This window comes from Dromiciops gliroides, chromosome 1, assembly GCF_019393635.1.
Source record: "Dromiciops gliroides isolate mDroGli1 chromosome 1, mDroGli1.pri, whole genome shotgun sequence".
Lineage (NCBI taxonomy): Eukaryota > Metazoa > Chordata > Mammalia > Microbiotheria > Microbiotheriidae > Dromiciops > Dromiciops gliroides.
Genome location: NC_057861.1, coordinates 190,335,390 through 190,360,184, shown reverse-complemented (window position 1 = coordinate 190,360,184; position 24,795 = coordinate 190,335,390). Strand labels below are relative to the sequence as shown.

General features: G+C 37.7%; 1 protein-coding gene across 5 annotated transcripts in view; it reads right to left on the bottom strand.

Annotated features, from left to right (window-relative positions):
- The window catches only part of CARMIL1 (capping protein regulator and myosin 1 linker 1), a 413,672-nt gene that overhangs the window by 45,149 nt on the left and 343,728 nt on the right, over positions 1-24,795 (bottom strand). For all 5 annotated transcript variants that reach the window (XM_043975746.1, XM_043975748.1, XM_043975747.1 and 2 more), the window contains 3 exons: positions 15,732-15,907; positions 10,912-10,999; positions 8,252-8,401 (listed from right to left, as the gene is read on the bottom strand). In XM_043975746.1, coding sequence (XP_043831681.1) covers positions 8,252-8,401; positions 10,912-10,999; positions 15,732-15,907 — 414 coding nt within the window. The remainder of the gene's footprint in view (positions 1-8,251; positions 8,402-10,911; positions 11,000-15,731; positions 15,908-24,795) is intronic.

The following is a 24,795-nucleotide window of genomic DNA, read 5'->3' as shown; positions in this document are numbered from 1 at the left end:
AGGTAGCGCAGTGGATAGAGCACCGGCCCTGGAGTCAGGAGTACCTGAGTTCAAATCCGGCCTCAGACACTTAACACTTACTAGCTGTGTGACCCTAGGCAAGTCACTTAACCCCAATTGTCTCACTAAAAAAACAAACAAACAAAAAAAAACAATTAAAAAAAAAACCTACAGGGTTGGCCAAGATAATCTTAAATTCTGAGTACTCCTTTGTCACAGATTTTTATGTTCTTTGTTCAAGAGAAGACAGTTGGCACATTGGAAAGAAACAGGACTAGACTTGAAGTCAGGAGACCTGGATTTTAATCCCCACACTTGAGCTATTCTATACATCTGAAAAATGAGAATGATGACACCTGCTTACTTCATAAGTTTGTTGTGAAGGAAGTTGTTGGTAAACATAAAAATTGCATACGAATGGGACTCAGTATTATGATTCCTAAATGGTTCTTTAGACAATTAACTTATTTGACTGGAAACAACTACATAGAGCTCTTAATTAGGGGAATATCAATTTACTGTAAAGTCAAAGCAGATGACAAGCTCTCAGGTCAATAATGCTCTAAGCTAACAAACATATGCCCTATTTGACTAACCAAGCATTCCCCCAAATTCTTCAGGGTTAATGTAGTCAAGCAACAGGTTAAAAGTGTTGTTGAATGAACTTTGCTTCTTGCAAATTAATTAATCACATAGACTTTTAGCTCTGTTGCCAGGAAAACAATCTAAAAGCTGTCATGGAAATTTTCCCCTACTACTGACCTCTCTTGCTTGTTACAAGTTCAGTTGTATTTATTATCTATGAAAGGAAACACATGCTTGGAAACGGAATTGACTTCTTGATCTGAAGAGATGAAGGGAAAACAGAGAAGTGCACATGTGAGTAGAGAGAAAGCTGTGATATTTCAGGCAAGAGCTGCTGATGGTCTTTATTCAGTTTGATATCCAAAGTCTCAGCTCAAAAGCCACCTTCCTCCATAAAGCCTTTCCTAATCCCTCCAGTTGCTAGAATCACTTTGCTATATTGTGTGCATACTTATATATGACGATATGGTCTCTCTGATTAGAATGGAAATTCCTTGAAAGCAGGGATCTTCTGATTTTGTATCTTCAGCACTATATATAGTACTTGGCACATAGTGAGTTCTTAATAATTCTTGCTACAAAAGTCTTCGACATTGTCAAATAATTAATAACAGAAACTGGTGTGATTTTATTAGTAGAAATCTCATTAGGGGCAGCCAGGTGGTGCAGTGGATAAAGCACCAGCCCTGGATTCAGGAGGACCTGAGTTCAAATTCGGCTTCAGACACTTGACCCTTACTACCTGTGTGACCCTGGGCAAGTCACTTAACCCTCATTGCCCCACAAAAAGAAAGAAAGAAAGAAAGAAGGAAATCTCATTAAATATGCATTACCATTTATTTTGTTGCTTTACCTTTGGAACTATGGGACTGTTCAGTAAAACCTAATGCTGAAATGGCATATATGTGCTGTCATTATCTTTAGAATGTGAATTCCTTGAGAATGTGGACTGGTTTGCTTCTCTCTCTCTCTCTCTTTTTTGGGGGAGGGTGGGGTGGGGCAATGGGGGTTAAGTGACTTGCCCAGGGTCACACAGCTAGTAAGTGTCAAGTGTCTGAGGACGGATTTGAACTCAGGTCCTCCTGAATCCAGGGCAGGTGCTTTATCCACTGCACCACTTAGCTACCCCCTGCTTCTCTATTTGTATGCCTAGCACTTATCATTGTGCTTGGCACATATTAAGTATTTAATAAATGCTTTTTCATTCTTCCATTCATTGGTAATTGATTTTTTAGAATAGATGGATTCATTAGATACTAGGAAAAAATGTTTCCAAGAACCTGGATTTGTGGATGAAAGGACTATTTGTAACAAGACAAAACAAAACAAAACAAAAAGCAATTACTATGTGCCAAGTACTATATGCTAAGTGCTGAGGATACAAAATCAGAAGGTCCCTGCTTTCAAGGAGTTTCCATTCTAATTGAAAAGTCAATATGGTCATATATAAGTATTTATATAATATAGCAAAGTGATTCTAGCAACTGGAGGAAAGAAAAAATATTGCTAGATGACCTGTGTGTTATAATCCTTATAAGATAAATATACCAAATTCATTCCAATAAGTATTTGTTCAATGTCTACTATGTGACTAGAGCTGTGTTAGGAACTATAAGGCTACAAAACCTGTATTCTTTAACCCTGTGCAGTTTTGACTATTTCTACACAAGATTTCATCACTCAACCATGCACACATTGGTGCTTCTGAATTAAGAAGAAGAAAGAAAAAATAGCCATGTACTATGGTCAGATCTAGGGATACAAAAAGGAAAAGGGAAATAGTCATGATTCATAAAGAGCTCATATTTTATTTGGGGCAAACACCACATACACATACAGATAGAATACATTTGTTGATTCCCACCTCATCTGAGCCCTATGAACAACCAAGCAACCCAGGTGAAGGCACAAGGCAAGAAGAGAAGAGCATCTCTTGTAACATGCACATGCATGGCACCAATATATAGTAGGCAGGCTCAGCTATAACTAATAATGATGAAAGTTAATGTTTGTATAGTACCTAAATATTTTCAAATTGCTTTCACAGATTCCCCTTCTTATTAAATCATAATATTGTTCTTCTGATTAAATAAAAATATGATAATGCTTTGTTCAACAAAAGCAACAACAAAAAATATGCATTGTTTTGATTCTTTGATGTGAGTGAAAAGAAGTTGGAGAAGGCTCTTTCTAATGACCTCTTCCTTTCAAGGTAAAGAGACATTTTAGTCACTAGTTCAGGTATGGATGTAAGGCTAGCTTGTGAAGGGAATCTAATTCTCCTTTAAGTATTATGCCTATGTTAGGGGTGAGGGTGGGTGGAGGTGGAGGGACAGAAACCAGGTGACTCCTGTTTAGGGTAGCTTAGGTTAAATAGTAAGACAAGTCAAGAAGCATTTATTAAACATCTACTATATATCAAGAACTGTTAAGAGCTGGGAAACTTACAAAAATATTTATAGCAGCTCTCTTTGTGGTGGCAAAGAATTGGAAATCAAGGGAATGGCCATCAATTGGGGAATGGCTAAACAAGTTGTGAATGTAATGGAATACTATTGTGCTGTAAGAAATGATGATGAGTTCCTAGAAGCCTGGAAGGACTTACATGAACTGATACTGACTGAGAGGAGCAGAACCAGGAGAACATTGTACATAGTAACAACAACATTGTGTGATGAACAATGGGGATAGACTTGGCTCTTCTCAGCAGTGCAATGATCCAAAACAATTTCAAAGAACTCATGATGGAAGATGTTCTTAACATCCAGAGAAAAGAACTGTGGATTGTGAATGCAGATTGAACCATACTGTTTCTACTTTGGGGCTGTTTTTTTTTCTCCTTTTTTGAAGTTTTTCCCTTGTGCTCTGATTCTTCTTTCACAATATGACTAATGCAGAAATATGTTTAATGTGATTGTATATAAACAACTTATATCAGATTGCTTTCCTTCTTGGGGAGGAGGGATGGAAGGGAAGGTGGGAAACAGCTTTGAAAGTAAAAATCCTATGGGGGTGGCTAGGTGGCGCAGTGGATAAAGCACTGGCCCTGGATTCAGGAGTACCTGAGTTCAAATCCAGCCTCAGACACTTGACACTTACCAGCTGTGTGACCCTGGGCAAGTCACTTAACCCCCATTGCCCCGCAAAAAAAAAAAAAAGAAAGAAAGAAAGTAAAAATCCTATGAAAACAAATGTTGAAAACTATCCTTACATGTAACTGGAAAATAATAAAATACTTTTATTTAAAAAAAAAAAAGAGCTGGGAAATTAAAAAAAAAATCCAGCCCCTGCTCTCAAGTAGCTCTTATGGGAGAGACAACATAAAAATAACTAAGTACAAACAATATATGTTGTTGTTGTTTTATTCGTGTCAGACTCTCTGTGACCCCATTTCAGGATTTCTTGGCAAATATACTGGAGTGGTTTGCCATTTCCTTCTCTAGCTCATTTTACAGATGAGGTAGAACTGAGGCAGAATTAAGACTTGCCCAGGGTCTCACAATTAGTAAATGTCTGAGGCTGGATTTGAACTCACAAAAATCTTCCTGACTCCAGGCCAAGCACTTTCTCCACTGCACCACACACAAGCCAAAGATGGGATAAATTGGAGACAATTTATAATGAAGGTACTAGTATTAAAGGTTTATTGTGAGCAAGAATAATTGAGGGTAGCTGAGATATTAAGACACTTTCTACTCCCCTGTGCTATTTATTAATTTACCACCATCAATTATCAATGTTTTAAACACTAACAAGTTAAGGCTAGTGGAGCAGGTCATAAAGTACAGCCAGTCAGTTGATCATAATTTGCCCATCTGGTCACAAGCTGTCAGTGCTAAATGTTGAAATAATGTTAACTAACAAAGGCAAACAGGTAGGGTCACATCAACAATTACACTGCCTACCTGCTGAGCATGTTGAGAATGGTGCCTAAGAACCCTTAGACTATTTCCAAAATTCTACTGCTGTTATGTTAAATAGTAGTCTGAAAGCTTGTTGAGGGTGGACATTGTCCTTATTCACCTTCACCTTGTGCCTACCAATATTCCCTGAACAAAATCAGTGTTTAATAAATGTTTGCTGAAGTAAGTGCTAAATTACCTGGTCACTAGAACCTTACCTATTTTAAGGTCACAGCCGCATTACTAAGATTCTCTATATATGCTTTTCTCAAATTTTCTTTTTTAAAATTGTCTTTCTTCCATAATTAGGATGTTTCTTTATCTGTAAAATAAGGACCTTTAAGGTCACTTTTAGCTTTAAATCTCTGTTCCTATGGGTCAATATAAAACACATTGAAAACTTAAAAGTGCTATGTAAATGTAATCTAGAATTATATAGTGAATTTATTATATACTCAAAATAGAGAGTTTTAGTCTTTTTTGTGTTATGGATTTCTTTGGCAGTCTCATAAAGCCTAGGGTCTACTCAGAGCAAAAAAAAAAAGTTGTGGTTTTTTTTGTCTGTTTTTAAATTTACAATAGAAGGAAATGCTAACTTTTAGATGGAGGTTAATAAAAATAAAGATGTGACTTTTTTTTGCATCCAAGTTCAGTAATGCTTGAAATCTATCCACATATCCTTTGCAGAGTGTGTGAATTCTACATTAAGATACGTTCATTTAAAACTGTACATAATAGAGATTCACAGCTTCAAGTAAAAACCTTTTTTTCTTTTCTGTTTTAGTTTGTATATAGAATACTAATTTTATTTGGTGTTTGTTAAGTTTGGAATAAATAAATGAAAAGACATTCCTTGCCCACAAGGAGCTTACAATCTAAAGAAGTAATACTTCCTCCATAAAGAAATAGCTCATCTATGCTAAACTCTAAGATAACACTCGAGAAGTATGGAATTGAACAAGGTTGTCCTGATAATAGGTACCCCACCTATGGACTGGATAGAAGAAAGTGCTGGGTACAATCCACCTACATAGTAGTAGGTATTATAAGAACCAATGAGTTGCTTTTTTTGTCTACTAGCTTAGTACCAGGGCAGGTATACTTGTACCCTGGACTGTCTTTGGAAGAGTGTTATTCTTGTAGGACTAGAGAGTATGCCTAGCCCCTAACTTAAAAACTATTTGATATTTAATTTGCATCTTCTGTGGAGTACATTCTTTGACCAGAACTTAGAAAAACTTAGGCTACTAGCCCAGAACCCATTGCCTTGTGTCTGGTTCCTAGGTGAGTGGGTGTTCATTCCGGGGCCTGGCTAGTCTGTCTATATGTGGCTATTGGTGGGAATTCAACTGAGGGGGAGGGATGATGTTGCTTCACTAATCAGTGATGAAAACTGACCCCATCTTGGGGGCAGAATAAATTTGAGACTCCACTTTCCATTAAAGAAGGAATTAATTGTGGGACATGAAAATCCTCAATTTCTACTTCCTACTTATACCATTAACATTTTAAATTTAAAGTTTTCTGAGTGTACTTTTTTTTTGGGGGGGGGCAGGGAAATGAGGGTTAAATAACTTGCCCAGGGTCACATAGCTAGTTAGTGTCAAGTGTCTGAGGTCAGATTTGAACTCAAGGTCCTCCTGAATTCAGGGCTAGTGCTTTATCCACTGTGCCACCTAGCTGCCCCCTCTGAATGTACTTTTTAACTTAATCATGATAAAACTCCACTTATATATTAATAGTTTTGAACTTTCCGTTTTTTATGCTATATATCTCACATGCTTTGGTTTCCTTCCCTCACTCCATCTTTTCCCTTCCCTCCTCTTCTCTCATTTTCTAAGTATGCAGAACTTTTGGTGAGAAAATTTCCTAAACCGATGCAAATCAGCAACTGTTCTATAACTTTATAGTCTTAAGAGTGTATCAGGGGGTGGTGGGTAGCCTCCTTCTTCCCCTCCCCCTCCCATTACTTTCATTCAATCAAACAATGCACAGTTATTCTCTGTAACATGGCAATCTAAGAAAAAACAGAAGTAGCTGCATTTTTGGCTAGGATTCCCCCATGTCTTACATCTGCATTTTGTAATCTCCTTATTTTCCAAAGAGGGACAGACTTTTTTCCTTCAGCATTTTAGAGCCAAACTAAACAGAACCTGTTTTAAACAAACCTATAGTTAGAGTGATTTCCTCATGAAAGCTAAACAGTCTTTCACTTAGGCTTAAAACAAATAACAACAAAAACCCACAACTATTTGATTCAACAAAATGTTGGCCAGCTCACAAACTTTCCCCCAATTCTTTCCAGACTTAGAAGTGTAAGTATAATTGCAACAGACAACATACAGTGTTATATGGCTCGTTTTTGGTTTCTATTCAAATCCCAGACTTAGAAGTGTTAAGTATAATTGCAGCAGAGAACATATAGTGTTATATGGCTTGTTTTTGGTTTCTATTCGAATCCTCCCTTCTTCATTTCCATTTTGGGGGGAGGAAAATGAGGGTGTGTAAGGGTTGATCCCTGCCATTATATGTTTCAGGTCGTGAGAGACTAAGGTAATTGATTTGGTAAGACACACCATCTCCCAAATGCAAACACAGAAGTCCAAATCCTTGTGTTCACATCTAAACAAATATGTGTGCATGTATACATAAACACAGACATACATATGTGTATGTATATGTGTATACACATGACTGTGTCTATCCTAGGGGACTCCAATAAGCCATTTATGACTTCAATCAATTCTTTGCACATTTATTGATACTTATTTGTATATAGACATTTCTCTCTTTATAGTATAATTTTAATTGAAGGCCAGAACTATATTACTAATATGTTACAAAACATTAACCTTATTAGTCCTCATGGCTAAATAAATGATATTGACAGGGGCAGCTAGGTGGTGCAGTGGATAAAGCACTGGCCCTGGATTCAGGAGGAACTGAGGTCAAATCTGGCCTGAGACACTTGACACTTACTAGCTGTGTGACCCTGGGCAAGTCACTTAACCCTCACTGCCCCACAAAAACAAAAAACCAAAACAAATAAATGATATTGACCACATCAGCCTACTTTAACTTAGGAGGTGAATAGCTTTGCCTTAAAAAAAAGTAATCATATTCAAATCTGTGTATTAAAAAGTCAAAAACTATTATTACAACTGTTTTTACTGATAATACTTATAGTGTAATAAATATATTAATAATGAACTCAATATCTTGAGAAAAAAATAAACACACATTTCACCTATTTTATGTGCACATCTACATTCATCAACTCTTGTTATATAGCTAGACACGAAGGCATTGAATTTAAGACAATAGGCAGTGTCAGGACCTTCTGAGAGAATCAGGTAAGCATCGTGGTATTAACAACCTACTTTCAAAAAAAAAAAACCCAACTAAACAAAACCCACTTAGACAACTGTGCAACAATACTTGAACTAAAAAGAAAAATACTTGAACTAGATGGATCACACCAGAGAGTGAACTAATCATATGAACTGCAAACATTTTGAAGAAGAGAAACAAGCTTCCGGGGAAGGAATTGGAGAGCTAAGAAAGACCTGTCATACTTGATTCAGGGCAAACATTCTCATATCCATTTATTTCACCCTTTCATTTAGGAATATCTATCATGGAAATAAGCTAGACTTTCTCCATAGCTATTTTTTCCCTTGCTTTTGTAAAGATGTAAAGTAAAAAGAGCCAAACAGGTGGGGCAAGAGGGCAGCATAATTGGTGCTAAAAGAAGGTAGTCTTACCATACAGGTATCTAAATCTTCCAAACGCTCTATCTCAGTCAACTCCTCCACAGTGATGATGGAGCGTTTAACTGGCTTTTCTTCAGCCAACTCAATCTCCAAGGACTCTTGATGTGGAAGTAACTTGCCTCTCCTGGTAAAATGATCAGCCTAGTGAGAGAGGAAAACATGTCAAATATGTACGGGGTGAGGCTGAAAGATGAGGAGCAGGAATATTTGACTGTTCCTACATTAATGACCATCCTCCACCAGATGGCGCAATGGGGAGCAGGGTAGGCAGGTGGTTATGAATGTCTTTTCCAATACTAAACACAGGTAGGTTTTTCCTTTTGCCATCCCCATATTTCCTATGGGAAAAATACAAATACTATTTCTCCTTTCTGTGATTTTACTAGAAACCTGTTGTGAGGCAACTTATTTCTACGCTGAGTACTAAAAAGGTGTCGACCAAGGGAAAAAATGACCTCAACTTTCATTTCAATAAAGCAAGATCTGAATGGAAGAAAATCACTGGCAACTCTTGTTTTAACTACTGTCAGTTCACAAACTACTTGTTGGTTTTAATTAATTCATGTTAGGAATGTAATCTGAGATGCGCGCCATGAATTGCCAGTTTTCTGTTTTGGTTCAATGTGCTAAATGTGTAATCAAACAGCAGGATGTGGAAGATGTTGTGATAAGAAATATACACCAGCATTGAGCTGAAACCAGCCTCTTCTATGGAATTTTGGTGTGAATTCTCCTGAAGGAAGGAAAGCAATTTCAAATCATTCTTGGGGTACTTTAGGATAAGGTAAAGAGAGTTTCTCAGCTTTTCAAACTTCACTTCAATAACTAAGTTTCAGTTTGAAGCTACTTTTTCTTTATTACAGTAATTATACTCTCCCCAGTCATCCTCCAAATTCAGCAGCACTGACATTAAATTGAAACTCAAGAAAGTGAAAATATTTCCAAAGAATCATTTTTCTATGAAGGGAAAAAACAAGAAAAAATGTTTCTGAACTGTGTGGAAAGGTCAATATTTCTTCAGTGGTTATAACTCTCCCCAATGCCAAAACACACACATGAAAAAGGACCAAAAATCAACATGAAAAGTAAAAAGTGTAGTCAAATACTTAGATGCCACAGTGTGAAATGCCCAGTGTTATAATGAGTGATATTTTTTCATCTGTATGTTTTGTTGATATTAGATTTGTGACATAAATAAATTTTGAGGTATGCTTTGAAAGGGTAACACATATACACACACACACATATACACCCTCCTTAAAAGCTATTTGGAAAGGTCAAATAGTAAATATTGTTATTCATGGTAGGTTGAATCATTTTTCTCATTAGAAAATAAATGTGAAATATGACTCCCCTAGAGTTTTCAGTGATACTCTATGTTCATACAAAAAATCCTATGGCCTGATCCTTTCCTATCCCCAAACAGTTACACTGCTCCATGCTTAGCTTGTCGATTCATAATCAACACAGTTGAGATTTCTTCACTGGAAGAAACTTTTCTTATAACCCACAACTTGCATGGCAGGTTTCCACTTCATTATATTATCTCTAGTATTCAAGTGTCAGGCTACAACCACAGTTGTTAAACCTTCAACTTTGCCTCAGGGGAATCTCTGAGCTCTAAGGCAGCGACACAAAATTTTTGAAATATCATCTCTCATATGTCCTAATTTTGGAAATGAAATCCTTTACTTTGCTATGAACTCTAGCTTCCACATAAATGAAATTTAAATTTCTATCTTTGCAGCATCTCCTAAGTCAGCATCTACCTTTCCTTTGAATAAGCCTATTTTACTTTAGGCATTTTCTTTTCACATCTAAATATTTTAGCTTCTACCTTACTTTAAAGTATAGCCTATTCTTAAATATCCATGCATTGGCCAAGATGAGCAATGCTTATGGGAATTAAAATGATTAGGCTGATTTCTAGCTTTCTTTGGTCATCCTCTAGCATTTTTATTATTATTTATTATTTTTGTTAAAATTTTTACTTAGGTTATTAACAAATAGCAGAAAATCTGTGTTTGGTCTAATTTCCTTTTGCCCCTCCCCAAAATCCAGTAAGGGCATTAGAAATCAATAGGAGACCGCAAAAAAAAACAAAACAACAAAAAAATCCCACAAAAATTTTACTAGCTGTGTGACCCTGGGCAAGTCACTTAACCCCCATTGCCCTGCAAAAAAAAAACAAAACAACAAAAAAACAAAAACAAAAACAAAAACAGAAATCAATAGGAGAGGGCGGCTAGGTGGCGCAGTGGATAGAGCACTGGCCCTGGAGTCAGGAGTACCTGAGTTCAAATCCAGCCTCAGATACTTAACACTTACTAGCTGTGTGACCCTGGGCAAGTCACTTAACCCCAATTGCCTCACTAAAAAAAAAAAAGAAAAAAAAAAGAAAAAAAGAAATCAGTAGGAGAGCCAGAATGCAGGTAAACAAGAAGAAAGCAAAAGCGTGGATAATTCAAAAACTTGGTAACATGACCCAGAACTGTATAATTCATAAATTGGGTAACATGACTTAGCAACACTATGAAGGAGAGGAAGAAAGTGTAGCTATATAGAAGATAGAAATGCATTATGAGACCATCTTGTAACCATTCATAGTTCAGTTATATTTTCAGCTCAAAATTCTGCCAGCATTCACTCACCAGCTTATGATGGCAGTGTGAAAGGGCATCCAAGATTTCATCTACAATTCGGTCAGAGAGGAAAGAGGCCACTGTCAGCTTCACTTCACTGTGTGAAAAAGGAAAAGGAGGATATAGAAGCATTTTAATTTGTACAAGGGAACTCCCTTCCAGTTTTAATTATGAGCTGATATGATCATCAGTGACCCAGTTACCATCTCTGAAAATGGAATATTAGAATGTGTGAGCAGGACTAGGGACTTCCAAAAATAATCCTTAAACATTGCAGTAAACACAAAAGTAATAGACTTTCTTTACCAATTTCAACCTGCCTTTGCAATTTCAAAATTCAAGATCTAATGTTAGAAATAAAAAACATCTGGCTAAAGGCAAACATAATAGAGACCATATGTTCAATTTGCTGAGGAACAATTCATCCATTGACAAGAGTGAAAACAAACCAGGTCTGGAATAAATTAAGAAAGTCAAGTCTGGTTTTGTTAAGCCTTGGTTATTACCTTAATACCCACACTCCTTCCTGGCCTCTGTTTTGCTCAGTTTTACCAAATAAATGATACTGTATTCCACCCCTGCTAATCTTGGCCATCTTGCACACCTTCAATTAGTAGGGCATTTCCAGAGACAGGCTCAATCTCAGTGTAGTCCTTCTGCCTTTGCTACTAGCTTGCTGTGTAGACTAGGGCAGGTCATGCCAATTCTCTGGACCTCAGTTTTCTTTTTAAAAAGAGAGGCTTAGGGGCAGCTAGATGGCGCAGTGGATAGAGCACCGGCCCTGGAGTCAGGAGTACCTGAGTTCAAATCCGGCCTCAGACACTTAACACTTACTAGCTGTGTGACCCTGGGCAAGTCACTTAACCCCAATTGCCTCACTAAAAAAAAAAAAAAAGAGGCTTGGGGGAGATAAGTCACTTCCCATCCTAGAAGGAGACATCAACTTTTTGTAGATTTCATGTCTAAGACATTCAGTGAAAGCGCTAATGTTCTGTTTCAGTGGCTCTCTTGTTTTCTGTCCTCGGGAGAAAGGTTCAGAGGCATCAGAGCATGGCTTGTGTGTTTCAGTAACAAGGAAGCTTAATCCCTCTAATTCCCATCGGATGGCTGATAAGTTAGGTAGTGGTTTCACAGTTTGGCCTTTATAAGGAATATACATCCATGAGTGTTTTCAGTTGTGAATGATCCTATACATTCCCAGATGTGAATTCATGTGGTAGCCCCAAATCCTAACAACCACTGTATAAATCCTGCCAGCTTCTGAAATCAATAGGGCTTCAGTCTTCCTAGTAAGGCAAAGGAGACACTGAAACAATAATAGTAGTATCATATTATAAAGCTAAAATGGAATATAACCACACCAATCAGGCAAAAATCTCTTCTGAGCCAAGGTCAAAAATGTAAACAAAGGCACTCAGGCCTTGAAAGTTCTTTGGCAATGCAGAGGGAGAGAAATGAGAGCATTAACTCATTGATGTTTTATATCAAGTTTTCCCAGTCTAAGGATTAAATTAAAAAACAAAAAGACTTCATTAAGTATTCCCGATAAGGTCTTCATGTTTGCTCTCTTACATGTTTTGCTGTTTTTTCCTCAGTACATGAAGACAACCCAACATTTTTTTTTAAAAAGGTTTGCAGGGGCAGCTAGGTGGTGCAGTGGATAAAACACTGGCCCTGGAGTCAGGAGGACCTGATTTCAAATCTGGCCTCAGACACTTGACACTTACTAGCTGTGTGACCCTGGGCAAGTCACTTAATACTCATTGTCCTGTCCCCCCCCCCTCCAAAAAAAAGGTTTTCATTTTTTTCACCAAGGTAAAAAGGATTTTGTTTGCTTTTACACTTTAGATGGCAGTGCTGAAAAGGAGTTTTTTAAAGAAATGCATCTGTATGCATGCCTTAGTAATTATTCTTCTACTAGGCTGGACACTGAGTTTATCGTTTACTTGCCTTAGCTAGCCCCAATTTGTAAGATTTTTATGGAAAATGGATCAAGGCAAACACGTGTGTGTGTGTGTGTGGGGGGTGTAGTGGTGATGATGGTGGTGGTCGGTGGTAGTAGTAGTGGTAGTAGTAGTAATAGTAGTAGACTGATACTCAAAATGAAAATTGGGTTCAAGTCATAGGTTTAGAGTTGGAAGGGATCTCATATTCTCCAATGCATTTTACAGAAGAAGAAACGGAGGACCACAGAGGTTAAACAACTGTATTCAAAGTCACAGAGGAAGTGAGTCTCAGAGATGGGACTTGAATCTTGGTCACCTGATTCCAGGGACAGTTTTCTTATCACTATATCATCCTATTTTCCAATCTTGTTAAGTCTAGAGATCTGAAAATATTATATAATGAGCCTAATAAAGTGAAGTTTTTGTTACAACTCAACAAGTTCAACATTTCATGGAGTTTTGTTTGTTTTCCAACTTTACAGAGACTTGATAGATTTTAATCAAATTTGAAATTTCAAATGCTACTAAGGGTAATGAATATATAACATGTGGTATATACTCACATTGGAGTGGGTATTCTATTGGTGGGTTGATCAATAGTTTTGAAAGAGAATGATGGTAATAAAAATTTTAAATGGGAAATTCTCAGTAATTTTTGAAGGATTTCATGACTATCATTCCACACAGGCCTTTGAATTCTCTCCTTTTAAAAAAAACCTCTTCGATGACTTTAGTCAATTCTTTTCTTGTTTACAATCAGGTACCATAGGAAGTCACTGAAAGCAGCATATTAAATGTGAGACATTCTCGTAACTGCAGAACTCCTATATCCCCCAAAGTGGATTGTTTCAAATGAAAAATATAGTACATTTTGTTTTGGAGGGCCAGAGAAGCCTGGTGTACTACAAAACATACCAGAGACCTAGGTTCAAATTCTAGCTCTGTCATATACTACCTATGTGGTCAGTGAACCTCAATTTACACATTTAGAAAATGAATATAATAATATAGTGACTACCTAACTCACAAAACTGTTATGTGGAAAGAATTTTAAGGCCCAACAGAAATCTGACATTATTAATCAGTGAATTATTTGTGTTTCTTTTCCCTGTTGTGTATCCTTTGGTCATGCAATTGCTTATTAGTCCATCAACTAACCAACTAAATAGGATAAAGCAGCAAGACATAATAGAAAGAATGAGAGGGGCAGCTAGATGGCGAAGTGGATAGAGCACTGGCCCTGGAGTCAGGGCCTGACTGAACCTGAGTTCAAATCTGGCCTCAGACACTTAACACTTACTAGTTGTGTGACCCTGGGCAAGTCACTTAACCCCAATTGCCTCACTAAAAAAAAAAAAGAAAAGAAAGAATGAGAGACCTGGGTTCAAATCCCATCATCTAATACCATATGAACATAGGCAAGTGACTTAACTTCTTTGATCCTCAGTTCCTTCACCTGCAAAACGGGAACAAGAATACTTACAGTGCTTGGCTTATAGGGTGATTGTTAAGGATCAAGATAATACACACAGAAAGTCCCATATAAATATCAGTTATTATCACTAGGAAAGAATAAAATCCAAAGCCTGTCAATTTTAGATCTTTTTTTGCATTCTTATAAAGGATTGCTGGTGAAGTTTGTAATAAGTGACTAAAAGCCATGTGATTAAATTATTTGGTTTTAAAGCAACCTATATTTTTCATAGACCATTAGACCATTACCTATTTTAAAAAGATCTCTAAGAATTAATTGGGGGGCAGCTAGGTGGCGCAGTGGATAGAGCACTGGCCCTGGAGTCAGGAGTACCTGAGTTCAAATCTGGCCTCCGACACTTAACACACACTTACTAGCTGTGTGACCTTGGGCAAGTCACTTAACCCCAAATGCCTCAACAAAAAAACCCACCAAAAAACGGGGCAGCTAGGTGGCGCAGTGGATAGAGCACTGGCCCTGGAATCAGGAGGACCTGAGTTCAAATCCGGCCTCAGACACTTAACACTTACTAGCTGTGTGACCCTGGGCAAGTCACTTAACCCCAATTGCCTCACTAAAAAAACAAAACAAAAAACAAACAAACAAAAACAACAAAAAAGAATTAATTGGGAACAGATTGTAATCACCAGAGTATCTTAGTAAACAACTTGAAGAAAATTGGTGGCAATTGCAGAAGCAAAATGGGAATTTCTTTGTGAGAAGTACTTTTAAACAAGCTTCTAAGTTTCCAAAGGGAAAATTGTGTAAATTTCCAAAAAGGTCATGTTAGCATATATGTAATGTCACAAGCCACTTAATATTTATATATGCACTGAAAGAACTGAGAGGCCACACTAAAATCGTAGTGGGCATTGACAAAATGCACATTTTTAAGCAGTATCGCAATCTCTAATGACAAAGTGATGGGTACTCCTCAGGCTGATGATTTATGGAGGCAAAATGTTAAAAGATCATAAGCAGCAAATAGGTTATACATATATGGGAACCAAAATTCAACAGAGCAGGATAAAGGCAAATCTACAAGTGACACAGAGACTTATGTAATCTTCCTCTTTAGGAAATGTATAGAACTTACATATTTTGTGTGGCAATATGAATATGCAGAATGAGCCCATTAAATCCAAGAACTATAAGTGTGTACATATACAACACAGACATACACTCATACAATATGTATACACACATATGTATTTATACACATCTAATTGATCTAATATGTATTAGATATACAATGAGCAATGAAATATTTCTTTGTGTGTGTATGTGTATGAATATGTACAAACACACACATATCCATATATACACATATAGAGAAAAAAATCTTATTGCTCATTGTACATAGAGAAATGAGAAATTGTACATTCTAATTATCAGAATTTTCAACCCACCTAATTTTGTTAAGAATATCGATTCCAGATTGCTCCAATAGGACATTTTTAACAAAGGTGCGTGGAATGGAAATCTTTTCAGTACTGGCATGAATCAGGTCTTGTCGGATGTTGGCTTTCTTCATCACATTGGGACAAAGATCCTGAGCAGCATCTACCATGGATTCAAGTAATGCCTGCAATGGAGCACAAGTAGAGGGGAAAGATATCAGGACATCATAAGTATGTACTCCATCAGAATCTCCATAAAACTGAAAAGACATTATTACGTGTGACTGTGAAGACTTTTTGATAGCAGCAACATGCCTGAAAGTCACAAATGAAAAGTTTAATGGAATCCTGCTATATGGGCTGTCCCACTATGGCTGTTACTTCCAAATGGTCATTGATCACATATAACCAGATTAAATCTGACATTTGCTAGGACTAAACAAGCTATCAGCATTCTTAAATAGGTATTTTTAAAATGATGTGTTAGAGCAGCTAGGTGGCACAGTGGACAGAGCACTGGCCCTGGATTCAGGAGTACCTGAGTTCAAATCCAGGCTCAGACACTTAACACCTACTAGCTGTATGACCCTAGGCGAGTCACTTAACCCCAATTGCCTCACACGCACACAAAAAAGATGTGTTAGCTATACTTTATGACAGAAAGTATTAAAAATATTAAAACCAAAATATATATATATATATATATATTATATTATATTAAAACCAGCATTCATCCCAGCTTTTCTCAAAGATATTTTGAAAGTAGGGTTATAGAAATAAGTACAAAGGTATATAGATCTTTTGAGATAGGGCTCTCATGGAAACCCAACATAGCAGTGAGGCAATTTAAATCATTCTTTTTCTTTTTTTCTTTTTGAGGGGCAATGAAGGTTAAGTGACTTGCCCAGGGTCACACAGCTAATAGGTGTCAAGAGTCTGAGGCTGGATTTGAACTCAGGTCCTCCTGAATCCAGGGCTGGTACTTTATCCACTGCACCACCTAGCTAAAAAACCCACATAAATGCTCACTATAACCACCATCACCCACCACCACCACCACCACCACTACCACCATCATAATCTCCAGTCCCTGAAAGGATGAATAATTTGTTCAAAGTCCTAAAAGGTAGTAAATGACTGAGTCAGGACTACACTAGATTTTGACTGCAATTTTGTTGCTGTTGTAATCATGTCTCAGTCCAATCCCTTTCTAAAAACCTTCGGTGGATGCTACAAAGGAAGGCAGTGGGGTACAAGTGCTTACATTTCTGCCACCAGTTTTGCTTGTAACTGACTCCCTGATCTTGAGCCATTTAATGCCTCAGAGCTCAATTTTTAAAATCGTAAACCTAAAGGGTCAGACTCGATAATTTCCAAGGTCCTTTTTAGCTATGCCTGGCTGTATGATTATGATGCAATATATAGACACTCCTACAAAAGTTACTCAAAATTAAATGTGCAAATACTTGTAGGCAATTATTTCTACTCTCTTCCTCTTTCCAGTATTGATACCACAGAGAACCAGCTCTACTTCGTGTCATCTTCTGCTATCAATTCTCTTGCACCCTGGTCTCACCACCAATCACTGCAGCAAGGTAACTTGATGCTCTTTCTTATTAAATTCTCTATCCTACTCAGCACATTAGCTGTTCCAAAACCTTTTCCTTTCTTTTCTTACTCCAGTGATACCCTTCTTCACCCACTTTACATCTCTGAACATTGTCTCATACTTCACTGAAAAAATCGAGGCCATTTGCTGAGAGTTCCCTCTTCCCCCCTCGTCATTTTACTTCCCTTGAATATCACACCGAACTACATCCTGCTTCACTCCAAGCTCTGATGAGTAGACAAACTTCTTGGCTCCTGTACCATACTATATTTTCCAGCAGATTGTCTCCTCTGCCATCCCACTCTGTAATCTTCAATTTCTCCCTACCTACTGATGCCTTCTCTGCTGCTTTCAGGTGCTGTTGGAAACCATCCTTTAAAAGCCTTCACTTGACCATACATTCTCAAGTTCCTTCTTTCCTCAGCTAAACTTCTTGAAAAAATTATTGACACTTCCTCTCTTTTCACACTCTTCTAAATCCTCTGCAATCTGCCTTCCTATCTTATCATTCAATCAGAAGTGCTTTCTTCAAAGTTATCAATCATCACTTGTAATTGAAAAATGAAATGTTTTTTTCCCCCAATCCCTATCTTTGTTGATCATCTCCTCTTGGGTATTCTTTCCTTTCTAGGTTTTTGTGACAGTTCTCTATCCTCTTCCTAACTTTCTTTCTTTTTTTTTTTTTTTTAGTGAGGCAATTGGGGTTCAGTGACTTGCCCAGGGTCACACAGCTAGTAAGTGTTAAGTGTCTGAGGCCGAATTTGAACTCAGGTACTCCTGACTCCAGGGCCGGTGCTCTATCTACTGTGCCACCTAGCTGTCCCTCTCTTCCTAATTTTCTAACCAACCCTCAGTCTCCTTTGCTGGATTCTCATCAATTTTGTACTAATTGTAGGAAGTCCTTCATTGTTCTGTCCCAAACCCTCTTTTTTCACAACATTCTCACACAGGGATCTAAACAGCTCATGGATTAAAGTACCAGCAGGCTCCATGCTGACAATTCCCATATTTATGTATATCTTGCCTGAGCCCCAGTCTGCCTACTGGACATTCTCAATTGAATGTCCTGGAGGCATCTTGGACTTAACATGCCCCAAAACTGAACTCTTCCTTCCTTCCAGGTATGCCTCTCTTTTGAATTTCTCTGTTGTGTTCAAAACCTTCATGTCATCCATGACTCCTTCATTTCATTTATCATACACAACCAATTAGTTCTCCAATCTTTTACTTCCCAGTTCTACCACATCTCTTATTTCTGACCCTTTCCTTCCACTCACAGTCACTGCCCAGTTCAAAGCTTCATCACCTCCGACCTGGACTATTGTAATAGTCCCTTAACTGTGCCCCCTTCCTCAAGTCTCTTCCCCATTTAGATCCATCTTTTCTTTACACCTTCCAAAGTGATATTCCAAAGTGATGATGTCAACCCCCCCCACTCCCCAAACACTAGTGGCTACTTATGATGTCTGGGACCAAATATAAACTCTTCTTTAAACATAACCTGCTCCCTTCCTACCTTTTCCATCTTCTTCCACGTTACTCCCTCTATGGACTCTATAGTCTAGAAACACTGGCCCAAATCTGTTTCCTTTCTTCCCACCTTTTCACTTGTTGTCCCCCATTCCTAGAATGCTTTCACTCCTCTCCTCTGCTTCTTGGATTCCTGAATTGACTTGCTTCTCTTTCTTCTTCCTCTTTTTTGGGTGGCTAGTGAGGTTTTGGGTTTTTTTGTTTTTGTTTTTGTTTTTAGTGAGGCAATTGGGGTTAAGTGACTTGCCCAGGGTCACACAGCTAGTAAGTGTTAAGTGTCTGAGGCCGGATTTGAACTCAGGTACTCCTGACTCCAGGGCCGGTGCTCTATTCACTGCGCCACCTAGCTGCCCCCCTAGTGAGGTTTTAATGACTCATCACTTTGAACTCTTTAGGAGGAATATATTTTCTCAAACTGAAGGTTAAAACAGAGAGAGGTTCTAAGAATGATGGTGGTGGGGAATACATTTGTTTTTATTTTATTTTAATTTTATTTTACGGAATAAAACAAGCATTTCCCGAACATAGTTCCATAAAAAAATATGATTGCATATGAAACTATAAATCTGCTATGTACAACTTGCCATACCTTCAAAATATACAATAAAATTATCATCTAAATTTCTGGGTTCTTTCTTCCCTCCCTACGCTGCCCTCACCCTTGACATAGCTAGCATTAGACTGTTAAGGGCTAAAATTCTAGCTAAACTGTCTAAAATATCTAATGAGTGGTCGCCAATAAATTATAAGCTTTAGCAAGAGTTAGACTTTTAAGCATTTATTAAGGAGAATAAGAATTTGGTAAAGAGAGAGAAAAAGGCCTAAATTCCTAGCTATTAAAGGGAGAGCACATTTCTAGCTCCGCTCTCCACCAGAGTCCAAAGGAAAGAGAGCGCGAGACTGAGCGCCAGTCTCTTCCTTCCTCCTCCCACTAGTCCGCGTCACTTCCTGACTCCTGAAGAAAAGACTCCTGGTCTTGCCCTCAAAGACCTTCGCTTCATGGGCAGAACTCTTCTACAGTTAGTATCCAGCAGGTGGCGTTATTCCAATCGTTACAGTCCCCCCTGTTGTTCCTCAAGAAACAAAATGTTTCCTTGACGGAACAGTAAAAAGAATATAATAACTATTGCTAGCTAATAATATGTGAACAACAATATAGAAAAGGAAGAGAGGAAAGTTTTGTCCAGAGGGGCGATTTTTTTTTTGTCCTCATGAACCGACGCTTTGACATTAGTCTTGCAAAGGGAGGGCCTCTGCAGAGAGTACATGTTACAGATGGTGTATATTATAACAGAAAGAGAAAAAAAAACAACAAAAACAACAAATCAAAACTGTTCATTTAAAGTCTCTGAAAGTCTTTTCTTAGATGTCCTCTAGGTGTAGTCGTGGAATGGAAGTCTTTTCAGGGGTTGATGTGTGGATGCTGGTAATCAGCCAGGAAAATTTCCTACAAAATTGAGCTTAACACAACTTTAAAATAGCTTTGTCAATAATCAAATCCAACAATGAAAGTTCTCAAAAACATGTCTAAGGGAATTCAGAATCTTAGTTGTTACACATGAAACATATAATAAAACAAAAATTGAACCATTCTTTAAAATTATAATATTACTATAGTCCCCCCTTATGGAGGGTAATTGAGAAGACAATTGCTGCAATATTAATTAATAAAAATAATTTTTATCTTTGTTTTATCACTTTTTGCATCATCTGCCTAATTATCCTCATGCCATTATGAGAAATTAAAAAATCTAATATAATTGGTAACAGGTGTCAAGGCCAAATTCAACACTGTATTTATCATGACACCTGAGATAATTATGGGGGTTACCATAAAAGAACAGAGAAATGATGGGATATGAGTATTCCCACACTTGAGCAATATGTACTGTCCATGCAGTATGCCAGGCTTAAAATAGGTGGATGGAATATATGTCCATGCCACTGAACACATTGGAGGAAACTGAGTCAGACTTAATCAGATGCATGGGATTGAGATGTCCATGGCATCAGGCATATAGGAGGGAGCATAGAAGCCAGATGTAGGAGTGAGATGGGTGGGATGGATACTTCCAGCCATCTGTACAATATTGTGGGGAAAAATAAAATAAAATATTAAACCAAGAGAATCCAACCTCAACATTTGTCAAAAGCCGTTCCCTCGGCCATACCTTGACTTCATGCATGTCTCCCCTCATGTGACAATTCAGTGTCTGCTCTTGCATGTATTCCTCTTGTGATTGGATGGCATCTTGGCCAACTGGCATCTGATAACTCAGAATAAAGGCAATTAATGTCTTAAATGATAAGTTCCCATAATCCAAGTCTCATATGGATTTAAAAATTGAGGATAATAAATGATTGCAAAAAATGTGAATACATCTTGACTCAGAACACAATATATAATTATGCAACAATTTCAAATAATACCCCTTTTTTTTACTTAGTATACAATTACTTTTTTGAAAAATCTGAACATATTTAAATAAAAGTTAAAGCACAACACAATCTCAAAGACAACTTTTACAAATGTTCCCCTCTTTTTTTTTTTTTTTTGGAATATGCTTATCAAAAATAATACTTCTAGAATCAATTTACACTTGCCATGGCAAACAATTTGCCAGGGAAATGCTTTAAAGAGTTTGATCAAATAATCAGTTGAGAAAAAAAAATAACAAAAACAACTCAGAATATGGGAGCACAATACTCCTAGAATTAACATTGTATTATGAAATCTAAACCATGTTTCAAAATTAGATAGATGAATGAATAGAAGAAAATACACATGGAACAATAAAATACAGTGAAATTCAAACTAAGGAAATCTAAATGAATATGAACTTAATATCAATAAGAGTATTATAAAATATAAACTTGATCACATGACTATAAAAAGCTTTTACAAATATTCTCCTTGTTTTAGAAACTAAGTATAAGACACAATCTCAAAAGCATTAAAATCTCTATGAAAATAAACCCATACCATTAATTTCAAAATGTATATGTAATAGTATAGAAATCCTATGTAACCTCTGAACTGATACTATTAATAATCTGAGTGAATTTAGAACACTTTTGATTCCGATATCTAAAATCCCCAATACTCATATCAATACCTTGCTTCTTACTTCTACATTTCTGTAAAATATATACCCTTCCATGGCAAAAGAAGCGGAGTCTTGAACTATGTTGATGATTGTCATTCTTATTCGGCTTAAGTTTTTCTTCTTTAACCCCTCTATATTGTCTGTCGGGCTTTTCACCATACAAATGCTTTATAAGATTACTAATTAAAGACAAAAGCAGGTTAGCAAAATTATGAACAAAACGAGTATATCTGGAATTTAAAGGGCTTTCTAAGGTTGTCTCAGAAGCACAGCCAGGCTGGGGAAGGGCTGAGCCTGAAGCTGCAAATGTAGTTAGAGAAAGTTGAGCATGCGCATCAGTTCTCTGGACTTCCCAGGCAGGGGAAGCAATGGGCTTGGCCATGGGAGGAGTAGAGGGTGGGGTCTGGAGAGGAGGGGAGGGACCAGAGCAATTTGAATCAGACTTGATTTTGAACTCAGGCCTGGATTCCTCTTCCCCCACTTTGCCTCCAGGTGCTAGGGGATTAAAAACTTCTAGAGGGTGGGTCATTGCCTCCAGGCATGCAAAATTAGAGCAACAATTAGTGTTAGAATTGGGAAAAGCTGCAGGAATCTCTTCAGGTTTCTCTGAAAAAGCATGGTTGGGAGAGGGAGTGATATTTCCTTGTGTGAGTAAGTTGCTGGCTCTTTTAACAAAAATAAAAAGAAAAATAGAAAATCCACAAAAACAAAGCATTAACATGATCTTATCCCCCATTTGTCTGGTTAAACAGACTAAAATCAAAAATAGGGTAATTAGGGAGTTTAAAAGGTCCATTCGAAAAAATTTAAAGGAAAACACAGCCAGTACGCCAGTACTTAGCAGTTAAAGGGAGAGGGAGGGGAAATTTCTTACCCAACCAGAAGATCAGAAGACTGAAGTTTAGCTTTCCTCTTCGTGGTCAGCCATCTGTTAAGGGCTAAAATTCTAGCTAAACTGTCTAAAATATCTAATGAGTGGTCGCCAATAAATTATAAGCTTTAGCAAGAGTTAGACTTTTAAGCATTTATTAAGGAGAATAAGAATTTGGTAAAGAGAGAGAAAAAGGCCTAAATTCCTAGCTATTAAAGGGAGAGCACATTTCTAGCTCCGCTCTCCACCAGAGTCCAAAGGAAAGAGAGCGCGAGACTGAGCGCCAGTCTCTTCCTTCCTCCTCCCACTAGTCCGCGTCACTTCCTGACTCCTGAAGAAAAGACTCCTGGTCTTGCCCTCAAAGACCTTCGCTTCATGGGCAGAACTCTTCTACAGTTAGTATCCAGCAGGTGGCGTTATTCCAATCGTTACAAGACACAAACAGATGTGTGTATACGTCTGTATGTGTGTATGTGTGTGTATATATATATATATGTAAAATTATTCTACACATACTTCTAGCAATCAGTTTTTTCTCAGGATGCAGATAGCATCTTGTTCCCTTTTGCTGAAGTGCTCTGCACTCTCCATAAGGTAACCTTCCATATACTCTGTAACTTTTATGTACACACATGCACACACATACATATGCATGCATCTGTTTTCTACTAGATCATAAAGCCCTAAAAAGGGCAGGGACTGTCTTTCCTCTTTCTTTGTAATTCAGTGATTAGCAAAGTGCCTAACAGAGTAAGAACTGAATTAGTGCCTGGAGCTTAATAAACTGTAGCCAAGTATCTGAGTTGATCTTGTGACTTATACAGAGTGTCCCAAAAGTCTTAGTTCGGTTTAACCTGTACTAAGTCTTTGAGAGACCCTTTCCATTACCTGGGAACTGAATAGAGACACTGAACTGCTACTCCACCCTTACAGGGAGTATACTAGCCCTTCCTTCTGGCCTGCATTCATGCCACTGCTACCCTCTCTTTCTAAAGAGGTGAAGAACTTGTTGCTGCCTAGGAGTGGAATGAGCCTTCTCCTAACTCCCCTTTGATCTCAGTCCAATGCTGATACAGGTTGGAACCTGCAATTATAGGAGTGGCAGAAGACAGGGGGAGGTGGGGAAAAGGATGGCGAAACCCTGCTGTCATGCATCCCTCCTCTGGCATGCCTGCCTAAGGACCAGTCTAACAGGTGGTATTTCTAGCTCAAGAGCAACTTCCAGGAGAATGAGTGGTAGAACCAAAATTCCTAATTCCTGATTTGGAATCAGGAAACATGGGGTTCAAACCACTGCTAATGACATCTGAACCTCACAGGATGGTTGTGAGGAAAGTGTTTTGAAAACGTTAAGGTATTAAAGACAGACTGTTAACTCATACTCCACCCAAAGGCCTTGCCTTGATCCTCACTTCTAATGCCCAGCTACTGTGAGGCAGTACTCAGGGGTGATGACTCTATCTTCTGTATTCTGTGGTTTATGAATACAGATTGAACCATATTGTTTCTACTTTTGAGCTGTTTTTTTTCCCTTCTTTTTTGAGGTTTTTCCCTTGTGCTTTGATTCTTCTTTCACAAGATGACTAATGCAAAATATGTTTAATGTGATTGCAAATATATAACCTATATCAGACTGCTTTTTGTCTTGGGGAGGAGAGAGGGGAGGGAGGGTGGGAGAAAAATTTGGAACTAAAAATCCTATGAAAAAAAATGTTGAAAAATATCCTTATATGTAAGTGGAAATAATAAAATACTTTTATTTGTTAAAATAAATGAATGGGGCAGCTAGGTGGCACAGTGGATAGAGCACCAGCCCTGGAGTCAGGAGTACCTGAGTTCAAATCCGGCCTCAGACACTTAACACTTACTGGCTGTGTGACCCTGGGCAAGTCACTTAACCCCAATTGCCTCACTAAAAAATAAAAAAATAAAATAAAATAAAATGAATGAATGAAT